At 34.3% G+C, this 24,093-nt stretch overlaps 1 protein-coding gene across 1 annotated transcript in view; it reads right to left on the bottom strand.

The window, feature by feature from the left end:
* Il1rapl1 (interleukin 1 receptor accessory protein like 1) overlaps positions 1-24,093 on the bottom strand; it is a 1,314,477-nt gene that overhangs the window by 541,582 nt on the left and 748,802 nt on the right. The window contains exons 4-5 of the mRNA XM_052732411.1: positions 14,506-14,692; positions 9,343-9,496 (exon numbers count right to left, since the gene is read on the bottom strand). Coding sequence (XP_052588371.1) covers positions 9,343-9,496; positions 14,506-14,692 — 341 coding nt within the window. The remainder of the gene's footprint in view (positions 1-9,342; positions 9,497-14,505; positions 14,693-24,093) is intronic.

A 24,093-nucleotide genomic window follows, 5' to 3' on the forward strand; every position in this document is an offset into this window, starting at 1 on the left:
AGTGGAATAATAAAGAAATAAAGAAGAACAGTTTGAGTGACCAAGGGCTGTGTAGACGGTATTGCTGAGTTTTTGACCATGGTCTGAAATGACAATAGAATCATCAGAATCTACATGAAATAACTGAAGTCCCTTCAAGTTTGAATGTTAGCATTTTAGGACAAAATAAAGGAAATTCAACTTTGTACTTGTAGAAACTAATCTGCAAATAGGAATATGCTGTATTGAATTGTGTGTAACAGATATATTACAAGTTATTGGAAAGTGGGCTGTCTGAATGGCAAAGAAGACAGTCAGAGCTGTGCCTTGCTTGGTCTGTAGCAAACTGACTGTATGGGAAAAGGTATGGTCCAATATCAAGTTTCTTGAAGTTGTCTCTTAAGAATCAGTACCACTTAAGCCATTGTTAGCAAGTCTTGTCTGTATTTATAGCAATGCAGTTTATATCTTTAACCATTTTTTTTCTCCTATGTAGCTCCACTTATCCTTGACATCCCCTTAGAGGGCCCATCTCTTCACACATTTTGACTTGCTGGTGTGTTCAATAGGTATTTATCAAACCCTTAGAGTGGGAAAAACATCATACTTGATAATTGAAGAGAAGAATTTCTTTAGCAAAGGTCTACTGAAAAAAAATCTAGTGAATCATTACAATATGGCATCATCGTCTTGAGGTGTACTATGACCATGTTTCATAATTGTAAAACCCAATATACTATCAAAAAATAAGTAAAAGTATCTTGTATTTGTTATACCCATTACTACAAATAGTGAAAAAATTAATCTGTAATTTGTTGCACAGTAACTGTATAATATACTAGAGTACTATTAAACTGTTAACTGAGCCTCAGTTAAACACATACCAGAAGAGAATCCCCCAAATAAGTATCAAACTGCCTTAAAGAAGACCCTAGGTACTATAATTAGATTATTTGGGGGCAGACTACTTTCATCCCAATGCATTTAGTGTGCTCTATTTTGAAAAATGTTCACTAACCTAGACTTTATAATGGTCTACATGCATATTTTCTAGAGAAGATATTCTGTGTATACTAAATAAATAACTTATCTAATATCGCAGAATGTTTTGGAATCCTTAGTTTCTTATTAGGCTACAAGGCTTATTTCCTTATTGATTCTATCACACTTGAATTTTGTCATATATTTCATTTAAAATTAGGTCAAAATCTAAAATCTGGAAACAAAGCAAAAGCCTTTGTAACAATTTTGTAAATGTAGTAGAACACACAGAAATGAAGAAGAGAAACTGAAGTTTATTTTATCTGTTAACAAAATTTCAGCCTGCCCCAAATCATACAGAAAGCAAGTATAAGATTTGAGCTAATAAATTTTGCCTTCTTTAATCTTTGTTACTGCTTTTATTTTTAATCAGGTTGAAAATATTTTAATAAATTTATTTTCAAGAATACAGTAAAATTGATAAAATTACAAAAAGCTACAAAATTCCTGCTTATATGTCAAGAAAGTGTATGTGAGTGTATTTGTGTGCTTGTGCACATGTATGTCTGTACACTAGCAAGATTCAAAAGAAACAAAGTATTTTACTGACAAAAACTTTAAGAAAATCTAAAGAAGTCTCATTCATTTCAAGACTGTCAGGTTTAATGTGGATCATTTTCCACATGCAACATTTTTTCCATATTGACATTTTCAGAAATAATTTGGAAAAGGGTTACTGCTAAATTTATATTTTAAGTATATGATAGTTTAGTGTAAGGAATGTAAATAGCTGTCATTTGTCCATTTATATAACTAGAAATTTGAGTATTTGCACATTTTTTTACTTGCCATCTGTGGGGGATTAAGTAAGAATGGCCCCTATAGACTCATGTGTTTGAATGCTTGGCCCATAGGGAGTGACACTAGTAGAATGTATGGCCTTGTTGGAGTAGGTGTGGCCTTGTTGTAGGAAATGTAGCGCTGTAGAGGTGGACTTTGATGTCTCATATGCTCATGCTACAACAACTGTGGCACACAATTCCCCTTCTGCTGCCTGCATATCAAAATATAGAACTCTCAGCTCTTTTTCTAGCCCTATGTCTGCCTGCATGCCACCAAGCTGCATGCCATGGATAATGGACTAAACCTCTGAAACTGTAAGCCAGCCCCAATGAAATATTTTCCTTTATAAAAAGTTGCTGTGGTTATGGTGTGTCTCCACAGCAATAAAACCCTAATTAAGAAAGAAGTTGGTACCAGGAGTGGGGTATTACTGTGATGGGTTAGACCACATTTTTGTTTGGAGGCATACAGATTTGGAGATTGTGTATTAGAAAAAAGCTGTTGAGAGCTTTAAGTGGCACTCAATGGGCAATTGTTTTAGGGATATGGAAGACAGTGGTGCTGAGGGGCCTGGCTCAAGGGGTTTCCTAGGAGAAAAATGTCAGTATGTGGCTGAGAGAATGGTCTTGGGATATTTTGGTGAAGAATGTGGCTGGTTTTTGCCTTTATCCAAACAGTCTTCCTGAGACTAAAGTGAAGAGATTTGGATTAATTCCCTTGGCAGAAGAAATCTCAAAACAGCCTAGTATTGACTCTTTCATGTGATTATTAGTGTTCACTCTTATGAGGATTTATAATGAGATAGAGCAAGTTGAAGAAGCAAAAAATATGTACAATATGAGAAGAAAAAGGGCACCAGGAAATGAAATACAACTAGGTCCTATGTTTAAGGGGATGAAAAATTAAAGAAAAGTAAGATATTAAATGAAATAAAAGAATGACAACCTCAGGGCATCATTCTACCCAGCTAAATTTCCAACTTGTGAAAAATAATTAAAGAAAAGCATAGAATGGGATGTGGTGGTGCATGCCTTTAATCCCAGCACTCTCATGGAAGGTAGAGGCGGGTGGATCTTTGAGGTTGAGGAAAGCCAGGTCTACAGAGCAAATTACAGAAGAGCTAAGCTTAGGTAGCAACGGAAATCATTGAAAATAGAAAACTGGTGAAAACATAATTGAATGAGAGGACCCAATTCTAACCTCAACAATCAACAGAACTTGGCAGCTTCAGGCATGTGGTTCTAGCTTTAGAGTCAAGAATAGAAGACAGGAGTTATGGAGTATCTCTCCACAACTAGGAAAAACATGGTGTTTGGCAGAGGTATCCCTTATTGTAGGTCCAGAGAAACGATTGCATGAAGCTCTGAAGGTGAAGCCTGGATTGACTTAGAGACCCTAAAATTTTGGAGATGCCAGAGTCATGGGATACCTGCCCAAGGAAAGCTGCTGAGAGGGAATGTAGACAGCTCAAGAGAAAGAAGTGTGTTGCAGTCAATAAAGTTGAAAGGAGTTGGAGATCTGAAGAGTACTTTAACACCAGACATGTAGATGTAGAGTTTGGCGCTTGCCCAGCTGGATTTTGGTCTTGTTTGGTTCATTATTTCCTCACTATGCTCCCTTCTCTATGTTTTGGAATGATAATGTATATCCTGTGCCATTATATGTTGAAAGTATGTTATCTGATTTTTATTTTTATTTTACAGAGGATTATAGTCAAGAAATTGCTTGACTCTCAGAAGAGACTTTGAACTTTAGACTTTTAAGTAGGTTTGGGACTGTAGAGTATGGGTCTTTTGAAGTTGGACTAAATGTAATTTTGCATTATGATATGGTTAGAATCTTATGGGTGCCAGGGTGTGGAATGTGGTGGTTTGAATAGAAATGGTTCCAGAGACTCATATATTTGAATGCTTGGTCCATAGCAAGTGGCAATATAAGGAGGTGTGGCCTTGTTGGAGTTGGTGTGGCCTTGTTAGAGGAAGTATAGCACTGTGGAGGCGGGCTTTGAGCTCTCATATGCTCAAGCTATGCTAGGTGTGGCACACAGTCTCCTGCTGTCTGCATATCAAGATGTAGAATTCTCAGCTACCTCTCCAGCACCATGTCTGCCTGCATGCCACCATGCTTCTCATCATGAATAATGGACTAAACCTCTGAAACTGTAAGACAGCCCCAATTAAATGTTTTCCTTTATAAAAGTTGCCATGGTCATGGTGCCTCCCCATAGTAACAAAACCCTAACTAAGACACTATTATTGTTCAGAAGAGTATTAAATAATTCCAAATAGAAGTCTATAAATAAAAATACAGTCAAATCTTAGGATCATTAAGGAATCATCAGATTCATAGGCAGCAGAGATCTGCATTCTTTCTTTTAAAGAGTTTCACTTCTCTTGGTACCTCTAATTATATTCACCTTCTCTCCTCAGTCACGAATTTGGTCTACATCTTCTCATCCCATAGGCCTGCTCATGTACTCTAAGATACTCTTTCCCCATATGACTAAGTAAGATTGCTCCTTACTATCCCAGGCAGTCCATCTCCTCTGTAATCTTGCTTCTTTGAGCTACTATGCAGATATCATTCGTCCTCACTTGTCCTGTCAGCAACTCCTGAATCTTGCCTCCAAGTGCTTCCAGATTTCATAGTTCCTCTGTGATCTCTCACCACCATGAAAGGCCGAGTCATTCCTACTTTATAAGTTGCCTGCTTTACTGTGATCCCACTTTCCAGTGCCCCCAGGTAAGTTCTTCCCCTTCTGACTCCATAGGTCTCCTCATTACATACCTAGCTTCTCAGATCTTAATCTCACTGAACCAGTTGATCAGAACTTCTTCAGTGTCAGTCAAGTGGACTTGGACAACTACACCAGAAGACAGCAGAGGAGGGGACCAACAAAGGACATGTTGACTCTTGGATAATGTCTCTTTGTACAGAGTGTAGTAAACTCTCAAAAGAAGACTAGGAATAGAAACTGCTGGCTAGAAACAATGAGAACTGCCTAGATCTTCCAGAAAACGAATTGAAATAAAGCACTGAGTAAACAACTAAAAGAGGGTATGAGTATACTACAAAAGGATCAAAATCAATCCATGACATAAAATACAATTTAATAAAGATGTACAATTACTGAAGAAAAAACAAACTGAAATGACAGTGGGAATTAAAAACTTCAATGATCACTTCATCAACAGACTGGATCATATGGGCAAAAACGCAGAACTAGATGAGAGTAGAGAAATTTGATCATAGAGTAAAAGTTGACGAGAATTTATTTTTTAAAATAGAACAAGAAAAAGGTTTTGGACTTTGTGGAGAGATTTAACTTTCAAATTATGGGCATGGAGGAAGGAGAAGATAGCAAACATTTACAGAACATTTTCAATTATATAGAAGAAAAATTTCCAAACCTAGAGAATATGTTGCCTAGATATGTATGAACTCTATAGAACATCAAATTGACAGGAGCAGAAAACAAACTCCCCATGATATCTTGTAGTTAAAACATTGAGAGATATAGAATAAAGAAAGGTTGTTGAAAACTGTAAGAGAGAAAGGTCATTCACTTATAAAGCAGATCCATTAGAGTAAGAAGTGATTATTTAACAGAATCTTTTAAATCCAGTAGTGCTTATAAAGAGGTATTGAATGTCTGTAAATACCACAACTGCTAACTCAGACTATTATATCTAGAAAAACTATTGAATTATACATTTCTGTTCCTGTGATAAAATACTATGACCAAAACAACTTAAAGAATAAAAAAAAATATATTAGCTTATGGTTCAAGAGTAACAGAGTCGCCGGGCGGTGGTGGCGCACGCCTTTAATCCCAGCACTCGGGAGGTAGAGGCCGGCGGATCTCTGTGAGTTCGAGGCCAGCCTGGGCTACCAAGTGAGTTCCAGGAAAGGCGCAAAGCTACACAGAGAAACCCTGTCTCGAAAAACAAAAAACAAAAAGCAAACAAACAAAAAAATCAACTACCAAAGAGTGACAGAGTCCATTAGGGTGGGGAAGGCAGAGCAATTTCAGAAGCTATACCTATAAAGTTCCACCAACATGACTGCCCAAACATGATCTTAACAAGGACAACAAAAACGGACATGCTAATGAGTTTGGGAGAAAGTCCTTGAGGCCACAACCCTACACAAAGAGCTATAGGCAGCTAAGGAATTCTGAGAGTAAGAGAAATAATCTTCCTGAACACACCAATTGGTTTTCCAATACCAAATGATTATCCTTGAAAACATACATACAATCATAATATACAGACAAGGCAGATTGTATTTGTGTACTTAGGAATATATATATATATATATATATATATATATATATATATATATATATATATACATATGTATATATATATATGTGTGTGTGTGTGTGTGTGTGTGTGTGTGTGCGCACGCGTGCGCACGCGTGCATGACTAGCTAAAGCATTAAAAGATAGAGATTAAAGAGAGGATATTGAAAGCTGTAAGAGTGGAAAGGTCATTCACATATAAAGGTGGACTATTGGAGTAACAAAAGATTATTTAACAGAAAATTTTAAATTCAGCAGGGCCTAGAAAAAATATATACACAACAACAATTAATAAAAAACTGAGTCCATGAATTTGAAAGGGAAGAAGGAAGAATATATAGAAGAGCTTGGAAAGGGAAATGATAACAATTATTAAAAATGAAGGAAATATTTTTAATTGTGGCAGAGGCTTCTCAAAAGAGGAAATACACATGACTGAGAAATATCGTTTAGATATTCAACACCTTTAGTCCTCAGGTAACTGCAAAAGAAATTACATTGAGATGCTAGCTTTCCCCAGTCAGAATTAGTAAGACAGGAGGGAGGGGGCAACAAATTCTGGCTTTAATATGAAGAAAGGGGAATACCTATGTAGCAATTAGTATGAATGTTGCTAAAACAAAACAGAACAAAACAAAAACTGTAGTAGAACTGTGACATGATTCAGCTCTCCCCCTCCTGGGAATCTGACCAAAGAAAATAGTCATCATATAAAAGAGATACATGTATATATTCATGTATAATTTGGCACTTTCTTTCCTTTATCTTTTATTCTTCTCTCATACAATACATCCCAATTGCAGTTTCTACTCCCTCCTCTCCCAGCCTCCCCCTCCCTCTTCCCCTCTCCCCCACGTTCACTCTCCTCTGTTTCCCTTTAGAAAAAAAGCAGGCCTACATGGGATATCAGCTGAACAGGTCATACCAGATAAAGAGCAATAGAAGGGAGTTTGCTCATGATGAATGCATAACACAGGAATGCAAAGCTTTATCACAGTGAGACCCATTTATTTATATAATTGATTTGTGTCAAAATCATCAAATTTCTCTTGGATATCTGGACTTAGGTATTGTTCTTTTCCATATGAAGAAAACTGGAAGTTTTTGTACAAATCCAGAAAGTATAAAAAATTGTAAAACAATATAAGAGTAAAAACCTACTCTTAGGTTTACCAAATGTTCTTATGCAAGTTTTTTTTTATCAGTCAAGACACAATGTTTAATTTCTAACTACCTCATAATGGATTGTATTTATAAATCTTAGTGTTTCTAGAGAAAATAAAGATATGTTTACCATGGATATACTTCCCTTTCTGAAGAGTTAAGGCAAGAAATGGATATTATCTTTATTCAGAATATCACTTTCATTCATATTTTAAGTTCTTTCTTTCTAAATACCTAACATTTAGAAAAGCTACTTTAGTATACTTTGTAAGCTAAAATTTGAACAGAAAATTTTTAATATTTATTGTGTACGCTGGCATATTTTTCACTGAACTGTTGAAAACAACATTAACAGAAGTGATAAAGTGCTCCTCCGAATTTTTCTGCACACTGATCTATTACACACAGCCAAACTGTAACCCAAATGATTGCAAATCATATACACACTTATGATGGGTATATAATACACACCACATACTAAATGTATGTTGACTATTCAAGTCTATCATAAATTGCAAGTGTCAGTTCTTTACTGTTTCTAATATTTATCAAAGCCTTTACCAAAGAGCATCTCATGTAAAGAATTTCCCCCTTGTCAGAATAATTGGTATTTGGCAAATGAGCCCCCCAAACAATGCAGTTTTGAGTCAAATTAAATCATAGTTCAAGATTTAAAAGAAGTGGATTCTTTTGTTGTTGTTGTTTTGAGACAGGGTTTCTCTGTGTAGCTTTGGAGCCTTTCCTGGAACTCACTCTGTAGCCCAGGCTGGCCTCAAACTCACAGAGATCTGCCTGCCTCTGCCTCCCGAGTGCTGGGATTAAAGGTGTGTGCCACCACCACCTGGCTAAGAAATGGATTCTTATATGATGCATGGATACATGCACATATCAAAAAGATATTTTTCATGTAAAAGAAAGCTGTTTTACAAGTATTAGTGAAGGTATGAAATTAGTTATTTATGCTGTTCTAAAAATGTTTGCAAATATGACCCCCAAAAGTCATGAGGAGCCTCTTTCAATAAGGATGTGCAAATATCTGTAATTTCTCATTTTTTGTCCTGGATTCCCTTCTTCTAGCCTTCCATGAGAAACTTTTACAAAAGTGATTATTGTAAATAAAAAATTGATCATGAATACAATTCTTTGCTAAATTTTGCAACTAAATTGCTAAATATTTGCATTTTCTACATTGCAAATTTATCGTATACATATTACCTTAATTCTTTTGACATTTGAAAATCCCCCATAAGGCAAATTTCATCTTAATCATTTTATACATTAGTAAACTTATACTCTGGAGCTTACAATAATTCAACTAAATTTGTTAGACTTGTGAATTGTACATTGTTTTTTTAATAAGCAGTGCTCTAATACTATTCTGGTTACTTTCTGTATTAACAAGATATGAGGATGATTCTGTGATCCTTAAAAATAATCTTACATTTTTAAATGATTTTGTCTGAAATTGTTTTCTTTTTCTTTTTTTAGCCTATGAGATCATATGTGGATGAGTGTTCCCCTTTCTCCACATCCTCTCCAATATAAGCTGTCATCAGTGGTTTTGATCTTAGCCATTCTGAGAGGTGTGAGATTGTATCTCAGAGTCATTTTGATTAGCAATTCCATCATATGTGTCATCTATATAGTGATAAATAAGTGAAACAGAAAAAGAATTTGTCTAACATTCAGGAGAGGTAGATTTCTAATGTTCACATAAATACAGAGATAGACTTCATGTATTCCATTCCATTACTCTAAAAAATGTTTCTAAAAATGATTCCACTACAAAGTACAAGCATAATCTTTGAACATTGTAAACTCATTATTTCAAGTACTTTCAAAAGCTAATATTTGTATATTTCTCTAAACATATTCTATTCAACCTTTCAAATGTATTTCAGCATAAGATGATTTAAAAACAAGGAGGAATCAATTTCACCTATAGGAATGCAGTCAGCATTTGCTTGAGTGCTTATTTTCATACCCACGTTTGAAAATATCAATATACAGCCCTGAAACTGACTCATGAGGCATTTTCTTTACTTGCAAATGAAACATTGACTGTGATTACCTGTAACAGTTAACTCGGTGGTTCTTCTCACCACAAAGCCGCCATATTTCAATTCACAGGTGTAGTTTCCAATGTCATCTTCTTTGACTTCTCTTATGAGTAAGGTATCTCTTTTGAACACAATACTTGGTCTCCATGATTTTGTTCTACATTCCTATGCAAAGAACATAAAATTGAGTAGTATACATGATAAGTAAAAAAAATTTGAACCATTAAAGCAGTAGTTTTTGGTTTCATCAAAAGAAAACCTACACAGGGTCTCCTGTAGATCAAGCTGGCCTTGAACTTGCTATGTAACTGAGATGAGGCTTTAAGTCCTGATCAACCTGCCTCAAGTTAGGATTACATTCTTTTATTCCAAATCTGGAAATCAGAAACTACTTGAAGAGTAGTTTCAGGGTCACAGTAGATACGTATTGATTTGTTAGATACAATAACAGGTATATGTTAATCACACTCAACATAAAATTTAAAAGCAAATCATAGAGGATTATTGTGAAATTAACTATTTTGTTATTCACTACACAAAATTTAAAATGTATTATTAAATAAACAATGGAAAAAAGTTTTATAAGATAATTTTTTTCTGTTCCATATTATACCAAGATATAATTGCTGCAGTTATTAAAAGCAAAACCTCTATACACTGAAGAAACATTTAACATTTGTATAAAAGGCCTTTTGATTTTCTATTAGCACACAAATAATTAGTTTTCATTATAGCATTTTCCAAACAAAATTTTCTTTTATTGTTTCTCTTGTACACTCTTCTTCTCTGTCTCCCTCCCTCTTGATTTGTGCCCTTGCATGCTCAGTAGCCTCTTTTCTACTGCCATGTCACCTTTCCTCACTTACCTTGACTACCTTAGTTGGCTTTAGCAACATCTCTTCCTACTTGTGCAGTTCTACCTTGTCTGATAATCTATGATCACTCTCACAAACTCTTACTTACATGTACATATACAGCAACAGAATATGTATATCTGAGAATATGTAATTTTTTTCTAAGATGGGGAAACATCATTTAATATAATACTTTTTGGTTCTATCTATTTTCTTGAAGTTTTTTTTCTTTATGCTCGAGCAAAATTACATTGTGTATATATAACACATTTTCTTTATGCATTTATTTGTATATGGGCATCTATGCTTGATCCATTTCCTTACTGATGTGAAAATGCAGCAATAAAACAGATACATATGTATCTTGTGGTAGGATATATGATTATTTGGGTCTACCCCAAGAATGGTATGATTCTGTCATATGGAAGTTCTATTTTTAACATTTTGAAAAGTATCTGTAATGATTACCATAAGAGCTATACTAGATTACACTCTGATTATTAGTGGATGAGGGATCTTCATTTGTCACATACCATAAATATCTATTTTTATTATTAATAGAGATACAAAATTATGATCTGTTTGATGGTGAGGTTATTGGGTTAAGAACTTCTGTTTTTCCAAAAACATAAATCCCTATTCTCAGACTAGTCTGTAAACTAATAGAATGAGGACAAAATCGCTTTAAATTTTGGGAAACTATAGACAAGTAAAACTATTCATTGGCAAGTAAAGTTTTTAAGGGCCATTATAATATGTGAGTCAGTGCCTCTGTGTAATTATGTGTAGTTTTTTCAGTTATTTCAACCCAAAATATACATATTATTTCCTTATATTAGTTGCATAAACAGTCATAATTGCACACATTTTTATTAAAGTATCATACTTTAGAGTTAGCCTCTTAATGTCCATATTATGTGGCAGAGGTTAAGGCTTGACTAAAAAAAACACAATTTAAAGTGTCATATGATATGTACTGTGTCTCTAGATAACACTCTATTATGATGCTTTTTATATCTTAAATGACTACTGCAATGGTGACAACATATCGAAATAAATACCAGGAAACCAGGAAACTTTAATTGAAGTTGAATTTGTTGAATTTCTTTTAAATGAAAGGTACACAAGTATGTGTGTTTACTCTTATACTTCAGAAAAACTTAAAATGTTCACTGCAAATGATAAGGAAAAATAAATATCTCAAAATCAACTTATCCATAAAAAAAAAAAGACTCAAGTTTAGAATGTTCACACACAAGTGCTAAAAAAAAAATGTGGTTTTAGAAAACTTTGGTTTCATCATATTCTTAAATATTCCCTGTTGTGCTAATAATTTAGTGATATTTGACATTGTCCAGGACTGGAAACTAAGGGAAGAGCTGAAAAATGGTTCAACAGTTCCCGTGATGTTCTGAGATCCCATTGTTTGATATCCAGAAATGAAGTTAAGCCTTTGAAAAGAATGCTGATAATTTTGAAGAAATGTTTTTTAACTTGTTCAGGTTCCTTGTTTTATTTTTTAATAGTTTTTATTCTAATTCATGGGCAATTAATTACAAGGGTTAACATTACAATTCTGATAGGTGTACACTAAGTAGTATGAAGCTTAGTTTCTTAAAGTCCAACTCCCAACCAATTAGACAAAGAAAATGATAAGTTAGGAGTTTTTGTGTACAAACTATTTCCATATGAACCTGCTGTGGGATGTTCTGTATGGCAAATGTGTTGCTCTGATTGGTTGGTAAATAAATCACTGATTGGCCCATGGCTAGGCAGGAAGTATAGGCGGGACAAGGAGGAGAATAGAGCTGGGAAGTGGAAGGTTGAGTGAGAGAGACACTGCCAGCCGCCATGATGAGAAACAGCGTGTAAAAATGTCGGTAAGCCATGAGCCATGTGGCAAGGTATAGATTAATGGAAATGGATTAATTTAAGCTATAAGAACAGTTAGCAAGAAGCCTGCCACGGCCATACAGTTTGTAACCAATATAAGTCTCTGTGTTTACTTGGTTGGGTCTGAGTGGCTGTGGGACTGGCGGGCAGAGAGTTTGTCCTGACTGTGGGCCAGACAGGAAAACTTTAGCAACAAATGGCGTCCAACGTGGTGGCAAGAGTTTCCACCTAAAACCTGAGTAAAAAGATTCTAAAATGGAGCTAAAAACAGCTCCTAGTTGTCTCTTTTAAGCTAGCTGCAGCCTGCGTGTTTGAGCTACTATGGCGGGTTCCTGGCGTGCATGCTCGACCTGCAGTATGGCCGGGAATGAGGCCTCTGCAAGTGGCACATTAAGCTGTGTGGTGGATTTAGCCTTTGCTAGTACAAAACAAAAAAACAAAAAACAAAAAAAAAAGAGGTTTCTGGGCTACACGCTGCTTTGATAGAAGCAAAGACCCACTATTTCTGAGAGTTGATGGCTCCCTGAGCTGGCGGAAAACGTATCACCGCCATGTTGGGAAGCTAAAGTGGGCGGAGCCAGCAGCCACAGCACCCACCGCCGTTTCAGGCTTAGAAGGCTGCAGTTTAAAGCAATAGGCTCAAGCTAATATAAAATATAAGCCACATAAAGATGGCTACCACACAGAGAATCTGGATTATGTTCTCTTTGATATTCGTAACTGAAGAAAAACATTTGATTGCAAAAGCTGTTGAGTTATGCCAAAATGTATATTTTAAAGGTACCTTGACTTCAAAATTTGGATGTAAGGATATGTTACTTTGGAAAGGAGACTCTGCTTTTGTTCCCACAGAAAGTCAAAGGCTATGGATTTGTTCCAGATTAAGATACATCAAGTTTGACCAGCCAAGACCCCCTGAAAGGTCTCCGATGACACCATGGCCCAGATGATCCAACATCCAAAATGATTTGAAGGCAACTGGCTCAGACGATACACCCTCATGGACTATTCCATAATTCTAAAATTTTCTTTGTGTCCCCAGAAGATACTGCGCCCCCCTCCAGCAGGAAGTAGTAAGAAAAGCTATGCCCAAATTCCCAAATTATATGTAATTTTACTTTGTTAAGGTTAAAACCTTCCTTTTTGAAAAAAAAAGGTGGGGGGAGTGCTGTGGGATGTTCTGTATGGCAAATGTGTTGCTCTGATTGGTTGGTAAATAAATCACTGATTGGCCCATGGCTAGGCAGGAAGTATAGGCGGGACAAGGAGGAGAATAGAGCTGGGAAGTGGAAGGCTGAGTGAAAGAGACATGCCAGCCGCCATGATGAGAAACAGCATGTAAAAATGCCGGTAAGCCATGAGCCATGTGGCAAGGTATAGATTAATGGAAATGGATTAATTTAAGCTATAAGAACAGTTAGCAAGAAGCCTGCCACGGCCATACAGTTTGTAACCAATATAAGTCTCTGTGTTTACTTGGTTGGGTCTGAGTGGTTGTGGGACTGGTGGACAGTTTGTCCTGACTGTGGGCCAGACAGGAAAACTTTAGCAACATGAACCCTCACAGATTCTATATTAAATTTTGAGTATGCCCAAAACCAAAAATCTTCTTGGGTCATAAAACTAAGCTTAAAACCATAAGTATTTTTGGAAGACCAGTGAATATCAGCAATGTGATAGCCAAAAAGGACTGGGTTATTCTCTTTTTGAAGGAAATGCTACTATTGTAATATTATCGGTTTTCTAATATGTTATTTATATGCATATTTATCTATGAAATGATTATAATATACACAAAGTTATGACCATTCAATATAATATTCCATTGAAATTAGGGTACCATAAAACAAATGAGTATTGTTTCTTTCTTGCTTTGGGATATGCTGGAATGCTAAGCCGAGAAATGATTGTTCAGTCTGTTTCAGTTTCCAAATTTGTGTGACAGTTGTTGATATAAGCAAGATTTAAATATTAACACAACAACTTATGCAGTAGACCAACCGTGCTAGTATTAACCAATACTTTATTTATCAAAGCATATGATATTTAAAACTTATGTTGACCAGGGGCTAGGCAGTTAAAAGCACTGTCTGCACTTTCAGATGACCAAGATCCAATTCCTAAAACCCACATGGCCACTCACAACCATCTATAACTCCAGTCCCAGGGATCTGATGTCCTCTAATTGCCTGTTCAGGTTCTGCATACACCTGGTACAGACATACATTCAGGTAACACTCATACACATGAGTGTTATAAATAAAATTAAATAAAATCTCATAAAAAAAACCTGTAATGACCAGCGCAACTTGCTATAGCACTCTGTAAGACATGAGGTATATCTTAACTAATCTTTTACACAGATTTCTCTAGAATAAGATGCACATTAAATTATTTGTAGGCAGTAAAATCTTCCAGAATCCATACCTTGTACCAAAGGATTTCAGGTTCTCTGGTTGGTAATAAAAAGTCCTCTATGTCTCGGCATGAAATTTCCTTGCTTTTGCTGAGTTCAGCTTTTTCAAAGTACTTCATCTTGGAATTGTAGCAGAGTCCCGTGTCATTTTCTCCTACTGTCAGTGAGATGGATACTTTCATACAATATGTGGAGTTCCTGAAATAGAGCATAATGCATATGTGACCTACTGTGAATGGGATGCAAAGATGCCAATGCAGAGTGCTTAACTTCTTCAGATAAACAAATAAACAAACAAATCAGTCAATCAATCAATAAATAAAGAAAAAGGAGAAAACCTCTATTGTTTACTGCTTCTCTTTGGTTCCTTGGCTTATTTCAAAGGATTGTCTACTGTCTACCAATTAAACAATACTCGGTCTTATAAAATCAGACATGTACATCATATTTATTTTCTACAAAAAGTAAATCTGAATTAAATTGAAAAAGTATTTAATAGATATATTTTTATGTAGAAAACTGAAAAGAATAAAGGTAGATTTAGGACAGAAAAAGTCGAGCACAGGTTTGTAAAACTGGCAAGCTAAACAGGAAGGTAGAGGGTTTCAACTAACCTATTAAACGCAATGGTGGGATAGGACTCATGCCCTGTAGTTCTTAAGGCACTTTTTGACTGGGTAAGTGGAGAAATGACTGATGATTGTGGGACAAAGCAAGTTGGGGTAAAAGTATTGAAGCAAACAGCTGTGTTTACACATATGTGTCCATTTGGTTTAAGACCTTGATAATGTTGTGTTAAAGATCAATACTTGATTGATGGATACTACGTAACTGGGGAAATAAGTCAGCGTCTTATTTTATCTTGTTGAATCCTAAGCCATAGTTAAAATTTAGAAAAAAATTAAAGTACAAATCATAATCAAATGTTTCTTGAATAGTTGGGAACAAATGAATATGTAACTAAATTATTATATTTTTGCTTAGTATTTATACATCTGGATATTTATTGCGGTACATTTTATGTGATACTGGAGGGTGGAAATTTAAAAAAGCACTGGATTCAAAAGGTTGGTAAAGAACATTTTCTTTGGTAAGTGTCCCATAACTCATTGTATACATGATGATTAAAATCCTGTATTTGAATGCCATTGTTTATTATCTTTGTAAAACTGGGGAATGAAAATTATGACCACAAGGGTAGACAGATCATAGGCATATTAGTAATTCAATGTTTTATTGAGTAACAAAAATAGTTACAGTAACTTAGACATTTTTTAATAAAGACACTGCTATCTACCTATAATAACTACCTTATAAGTTAATTTAAAACATCAACAAGTAAAATCAATGACCGTTATAAACATCAGTCCAAAGCCCTAAACAATCCTATGAGCATGTGCTCATGAATTTTGTTACAATGATAAATAAATTTTATTTATTTATTTTATTTTATTATTTATTTTATCATTGTAACAAAAGCCTCTTGTAAACAGGAAAGAAAGCTATACATGTAAACAATAGAAATTTAACATAATGTATAATAGAAAATCATATAAACTACCAAAATGATTTCAATAAAAAGAAACAAGGATTCCAGACTACTTGTATTGTCTTCAAGAATGAATGACAATTTGGCAATCATCAAAATGGCAATTTCAAGTAACGATGTGCACAAAGCCTGGAAGGAATGAAAACTGGATATGTTAGAAAGGACTCGAGAAAGATAGTTTCACAGGAGCAAGACTGAAAGACATGTAACCTAATTCTAAGAGGTAGACTTGACATTGGACATAGTGGAATCTGTATTTTGGAAAAGTTTTTTTTTCCCTATTGCAGTGGAAAAAACAGATAAGATGGGAAGGAAGGAAACCTGAATGCAATTTAAGAAAATGGAAAGGAACTGCATTTATTTAGGAAAAAAGTTAACCTAAAATAGTCAGTTTATACTGGCATAAGAAAGAAAGATCAAGTTCAAAATGTACTTAAGGCATTAAATCAATGTAATAGTAAGGAACAAACAGAGAGCCACACAAGATGTAGAATTTTTCTTAATTGGTTATATGAAAAGTAGACTCAATATTTCAGTATGAGAAATAATAAAACAGAAATAATTCTGAGATAAAATAAACGGGTGAAATTTTAGCTCAAGTTTTATACCAAAGTGAAGTAGCAGCACCTTTTGAGGCCTACTAGGAATGTGGCTAATGTATTATTTGATATCATTCCAATATATTATTTTCAAATTGTTTTAAGATATTTTTGTCAGAAAAAGTTATTATCTAAGTTAAGTGGCTAACTTTATTAGCGTACAATGTATCTTAAAATATTTAGATTTCATGTTACCGTATATTTATAAAACACATTACATTATATACATTTTGAGGAATATAGACAGTCATACATATTCTAGCTCATCTATATTTCTGCAAATTTTGTTATATAATTTTTCCCTGGAGCTGAATAACATTCCACTTTAAAATGTACACATTTTCATTCCCCATTAGTCTGCTGATGAATACCTAGGTTGGTTCTGTTTTCTTGATATAGTGAATAAAACAGCATCTCTGCTGTGGAGTATCAAATTCTCTGGGCATGTGCCTGAGAATGAAGTAGCTGAGGAATAGGCTAGTTTTATTTTTAATTTTTGAGGAATGTCCACATTTATTTCTATAATGGCTCTATTAATTTGTATCTCCACCAGGAGTGAATAAAGGTTCCTCTATTTTCTACATGCTCTCCATCTTTTGCTGTTGGATTAGTTAGTGGTCGCTATTCTGACTTGGGTGATGTGGTTGGCCAAAGTAGTTTTATTTGTATTTTCCTGTTGACTAAAGATGTTGAGCACATTTAAAATATAATTATTGATCATTTGTGTTTCTTCTTTTTTTTTCTTGAAAATTGTCCATTCATTAGTACATTTGTTGATTGGCAGTTTGATTTCCATGGTATTTAACTTCTGTAATTCTTTGTGAATTCTGGATAGTAACCCCTTGTCTGAAGTATAGTTGGGAAAGAATTTCTTGGAGATCAAGGGAAGGTAAATATTAGGTGATGAGGAAGGACAGGATGCAAATAAATAACACATGAGTTGTAAAAGAGAATATAAAGCAAATTGTTTTTCTAGTTTAATGTCACTGATTTTTCATTTTTATTTGTGCATTTTTCTCTCTCTGTATGTAGTGGATAAGTGCAAAACTATAATTGATAGTGAAGCTGTAAATTCCAAAGTGAAGTTTCACAGCTTCTAAATGGCTGCTCTGATTGTATAGAGAATTTGATGACTTGCATAGACTTTGCATATGGGCAAGTGTTTATTTGAGTCACTATATTAATATATCTGCAAAGTGTATTTTGTTTGTAAATTTCTTATAATAAAGTGATTTATATAAATATGAATAGGCTATTCAAAAAGTTCAATCTATGTTACAGAATACATACATAAAAATAGCTACTTCAATTGTTAATTTTATTATAAAAAAGTAGCTATTAAGTATGATTTAATAACTTTATAAAGCACAGATTCTTTTCTAGTAAATTAAAAACAAAGATGTAGTTACATTGTTTATCCATGAAGTACTTTTGAAGTTCAATGTAGGCAGCCTTTCATTCTACTAATGAATATGGAATAGGATTTAAATAAACTCAGTTTTCTCTCTTGAGAAAAAGAACACAGACCTTTCTAAGCAGTGAATCAGTATATTCTAAATTTGTTTCTTGCACAAAACCTTTTTAGATACAAGAATCTTGGATTGGGCAGTGGTGACGCACGCCTTTAATCCTAGCACTTGGGAGACAGAGGCAGGTGGATCTCTATGTGTTCTCGACCAGCCTGGTCTACAAAGCGGATTCTAGGGCAGGCTCCAAAGCTACACAGAGAAAGTCTATCTCAGAAAAAAAATCTTAGATTTCTTCTGTTTTCAAATTTCTGCTTACTTCTGTTTGCCTGGTGTACACACAAATGTATTGTATCCCACACACGCATTTTATAGTTATGCTAAAAGGGTAAGAACTCCATAGTCCAATAGTAGAGACATAGACTCCAATTCAATATTTGAAAACTCAGGACTATTACAATCACTTGGGTCCTTCATCTTCCCTTCCCTATTCGTATAAGGAAAAAAATACTGTTGTGGAATTCCAACATGTTAAAACTTGAATAGAGATTAGTATAGTGCCTGCCATACAGTGGGTCCTTTGCCAGTGTTAGATCTTACTATTGCCACTGTGTTCTTTAATCTTGTTTCCTTTATATTTCCACTTTGCCATGCAGTACAACAGATGTGTTCAGTGAGTAGATTAGAAAAATGTGATGCCTTTAGTTTTTCAATGTGTAAATACCGCAAAGCATAATAAAATACATAAGTTCTTATATTTTGTTTTATTTTGCTCTCATTTGGGAATAACTGAATTGGCTAAACAAGAATGGCTAAAGTTTAAAGAGAACAGGGACTCCCTATCTGAATCATTACTTCTTTCTCTTTCATAAGCTCAACAGACTCCTAGTCTCTCACAAGTGGCTTCAGATGGATGTACTCAACTGCTCTCATGTTCCTGACTTTCAAACCCTGTGTCTGTGAGGTGACTGCTGATTTACAATTTTCGGAATTTAAGGCTCCCTAAGATAGCAGCATTTTAAAATGACTTTCAATGCTTAATACTTCTTTACTATTTTCTGTTCTTCAGGAGGTGACTTAAAATTATAAAAAATAATTATTACGTTTGCCCTTTTTGCAGAGAAGAGCTAACAAGTAGTAAGCAACTTGTGACACGTGCATACACGTTTCATCTCTCTGAGGGGAATTTACACACATAAAATAATGGCTGCATTTCATCATCACTATCATGGTTCTCAGAGGTTTGGTGGAGTGGGCTAAATGGGGTAAGGGGTACATTCATAGAATTATAGGAAAATTGTTACCATGTATTTACTTGCCTCTAACTCTTTATAAGAGAAGTTCTGCAGTATCGGCTAAAACTTGAATCATGACTGATCTTTTTGCTGCTCATACAATGGTGACACGGAACTTACATGTATTCAAAGAAAAAGTTGTTTAAATCTGAGTGAAAACACTCAATCATCTTTGCTACCGAAGAAAGTAGAAAATAATCTAGTTTTCTGATAGAGGTGACCTAATAGTATATACCAGGTACAAAAATATGTATTGTTCTTGCTTTCAAAATCAGGGCATCATAGCAGAGGTACCTCACACCTGAAAAGGTTAATGAATTGTCTATTCTGTTAACCAACTAGAGACCTAACTGGGAATAGAACTTATGTCTTTACAATTCATTGCTCTCTTGGAAAGAATTAGTACTAGGACAGCATGCATAAATGTTTCCATACACATTATATTTAACTAATAAATATATTGTATATATTTTTGCAAAAGTTGTATAATTTATTGTTTTATATAAAATAATAGAAAACAACCCACCTTCAACATATGAATTTACATTTGTTTTGTACTGTAAAATGGAGAAAGACAAAAGATGACACAGCTTGGATTGTTTTTCTGAAAAATTAAGTTCTTAAATTCTCTAAAATCTAATAAAACTGAAAGAGAGCCAGTGGCAGTTCATAATAAAATATGAGTCATCATATCTCTTTACTGGTATATATTCTTACATATTCACAGAATGATTGGCTTCTGACTCCTGTCTTCGGAAGAAAAAGTTTCTATACTGGAATCCTGTATAAACATTGGGAACTAATAATTATTGTGGAACAAATTAAGAAATTGATATGAAACAAAATAATAAAATTGAAAATAATTTCTTTATATAGGTTCTCTGCAAGTCCATAGAATACACTGATAGTCCCTGAAAATTTCTTAGCAGTATGCTACTTTGAAGTAGGGGACAATTTTCAAATGAGTAGTTTCAAGATTTATAAAAATATTCTTTCTAAAAGGATGAGCACATGGCAGAAGTACAGATTCAGGTGTACAAATAGGTTATACTGGAAATGGGTCAGAGCAAAAAGTATCAGTGGGAGGAGAATTTTTGTATAAATCTGGTTAGCTGAAGAAGTATATTAAAAACCATTTTGTGAAATATCTTAACATAGCACAACTACAATTACTTTGTAATCACTCCCTCTCTGCATGATAATGTATGGTTTGTTGTCTCTCTTCCATTAACAAAACGACCAGTAACTTGATTATTAAATGGATCCTCTAACAGCATCACTAAACATTTGACTTGTATATTATGTTAATTCCCTGGTTCTCTGGGGAAATAATACCATTTCCACAATGCTCAGCAAACTTTTATCACTTCATGAAATGCTGTACAGGAAAATCAGAGATTTAATCAGTATCTTTAAAGAATAAAGTAGGTCCATTCATCTTCATTTTACATGGTCAACTCTCTAAAGTTCATTGGTCAGTTTTAAACTCACAATCTGTATTTATGTACATATTTAAAGGTACATAATATTTTTACATTTTCATTTATTTCATTATATATATTGTATGTGTTTTTACATGATGTATGTACATACATATATGGCATGGCATGGTGTGTATGTGTGTGTGTGTGTGTAGAGGTCAGAGGACAACTTTGTGGAGTTATTTCTCTTTCAACTTTTACATAGTTTCCAGGAATCAAACTCATGTTATCAGGCATGTGCAACAAGTGCTTTTATATACTAAAACCGTGCTGGACATGACACATATTTTTGAACTGTCACAAATATGTGGAAAATGAAGCAGTTACTACAGATCATAACAGAACTTATTTATCAGCAAGGCAGTTTAGCCAAAACTTTGATCCCCAGGTCTGATTATTAGCTGTGAGAATGAAGCAACACATGAAAAAGTAAAGGTCAGATTTGGAAGTTAGTGTCTTAAAGTTTATTAATTCTTAGGTGCACTTTGATGCTTTCTTTCTAATTTGAAAGCCTTCTATTTGTTTCTTTCTTTTTTTTTGTATTGTCCCATCAGTCTTTATGGTGGTTCATGAAGCTACCTATGGATGTGACTCTTTTCTTAGATCTTATCTTTCTTAAACAATTATGTTTGTAGCTACTGACACTGAATATGAGGTTTGTTTAGTTTTTCTTCTCAGAGGACTCTGAAGAACCCATTGATTTAACTACGGTTGAAATCAGCCCTTGCTGAAAAGATTAGAACAAAAGCATCCAGCATCTAAGATCTAAAAATGCTGGCTTCCCACCTTCTGATTTGGATTCTACTTTTTCACTTAACTGCTGAATTGCGCTCCATGTACAGTCTTCTGAAAACTATAAATTTAAAATAACTTTTCCCATTTTTCATGGAAAGAAATCAATATAATACTACCATTTTAATTTTTTTAGTTTATATTCCTGGAGTATTATAGCTAAAAAAGCTCCAGACAGGAAATCGTAGTCTAGTATTTTTCTGAGTTTTCCTTGGGAATATGTCTTTTTAACCCTTGTCTATGTAGAGTCTCAGAGTAATGTAGAGTAAAAGAGGGAAAGAGAATAAATCCAGCTCTTTGATGGAAATTTAGGCCTAGAAAACTGGCTCAAGAAGAAATGCCTTACTAATCATTTCTTCATGAAGATATATGGGAAGAATCCTTAATATTCACTCATTCATCCCTTAATTTTCTTCATTACAATCACAGTTTATATTTGTTTCTACTTTTAGCTGCAAGGAAAAGAGTAAAATGAACATTCGTCACAATGAACAGTTATATCACTTTCTCAATTATACATAGAAGTAAATATAATGCATTCTGTTAAAGGGGTAGAGAGCTGCATCTCATTTAGAAAACCATTTATAAATTGTATCTTTTTGTATACCTCTTAATTTTGATCTCTCTCACTTGCTCTCACTCTCTCTCTTCCTTGCTCCCTCTCATGAAAATTTTATATATATATATATATATATATATATATATATATATATATATATATAATGTTTTCTATTGAAATATACCTACCATGGGCGCATATAAGTCTTCTGACTTCAATGGGCACTGTAATTCAAGCACATATAACTAAAGATCCAAAGCTAGCATTCACATATGAGAGAGAAAATTTGTTTTACTGAGTCTGGGATACTTCATTCAGAATGATAATTTCCTGTCCCCTCTATTTATATGATAATTTCATAATTTAATTTTTCTTTATGTAACAATAATACTCCATTGTGTGCATGTACGTTTTCTTTAACCATTAGTCAGTTGGTGGACATCAAGGCTGTTTCCAATTTCTGAGTATTGTTAATAAAACACCAGTGCAAACCGGTGAACAAGCATCTGGAATAGGACACAGATTCCTTTGGGAATATGCCCAAGAGTTGTATAGCTGGATCATATGTTGAGCCTAATTCATCATATGCTTTTGCCATTGTTCTTGATTACCCTCAAGAACTTGGTGGTAAGACCCTATGGTTGAAGTCACTGCATAATGAATATGCATCAATATAAATTAGTTACTTAAAAAGAATGAAATAAATTATTTTTAGAAAAACAAGAATGTATGGGTGAGAGTTACTTTTTGTTATCCCTAACCTTTAGGCCATTTGAGTTATTACAATATATTTATAATTCATTTCTCACATTAAATTCGAAATGTTTAAGTACTTGGGATGAATTTACTTTAATTACTTCTTGACCAACATACAAAGAAACAAACATTGAAGTGTTTAGTCATTATATATAAATTCTTAAATGTCTTCTATATAGCAAAATAGTGATATAAAGAATTTATATCATTAATGGTGATATAAAGAATTTATGTTGTAGCTGGAGAGAAGGCTCAGCACTTAAGAGCACTGGCTGAGAACACATAACATATTTGTCTTTTGGGGTTTAAGTTATCTCACCTAGAATAATTTTTTTATTAGCTCCAGCCATCTACCTGCAAATTTCATGATTTAGTAGTTTTTGTTGTTGTTTTGATATTTCGAGACAGGGTTTCTCTGTGTAGCCTTGGTTGTCCTGGATCTCACTCTGTAGACCAGGCTGGCTTTGAACTCATGATGATCAGTCTGCCTCTGAAGACTGAGTGCTGGGATTAAAGGCATGTGCCACCATCACTAAGCTAGTAGTATTCCACTGTGTACATGTACCACATTTTCTTTATCTACTATACCATTGATGGACATCTAGACTATTTCCAATTTCTAGCTATTATGAATACAGCAGCAATGAACATGATTGAACAAGAGTCTCTGTAGTAGGATATAGACTTCTTAGGGTATATGTCCAAGAATGATATAACTGGATCTCAAGGTAAATCTATTCCCAGATTGCTAAGAACTGCCACACTGATTTCTGTTGTGGCTATACAAATTTACAATCCCACCAGACCCCTTGCTGGTGGGAGGTCAACATTCCCCTTACCCTACATCCTCACAAGAATGAACTGTTTTTCATTTTATTGATCTTGGCCATTCTGACTGGTGTAAGATGAAATCTCAAAGTACTTTTGATTTGCATTCCCTGATGACTAAGTATGTTGAACATTTCCCTAAGTGTTTCTCAGACATTTGTGTTTCTTTTTTTTTTGAGAGCTGTTTAAATCTGTACTCCATTTTAAAATTGAAATATTTGTTTTCTTGATGTCCAGTTTTGCTATATATTGTGAGTGCTAGCCCTCTGTTGAA

Source organism: Peromyscus californicus, unplaced genomic scaffold, assembly GCF_007827085.1.
Source record: "Peromyscus californicus insignis strain IS unplaced genomic scaffold, ASM782708v3 Scaffold_10__1_contigs__length_136768540, whole genome shotgun sequence".
In the NCBI taxonomy this organism is placed as follows: Eukaryota; Metazoa; Chordata; class Mammalia; order Rodentia; family Cricetidae; genus Peromyscus; species Peromyscus californicus.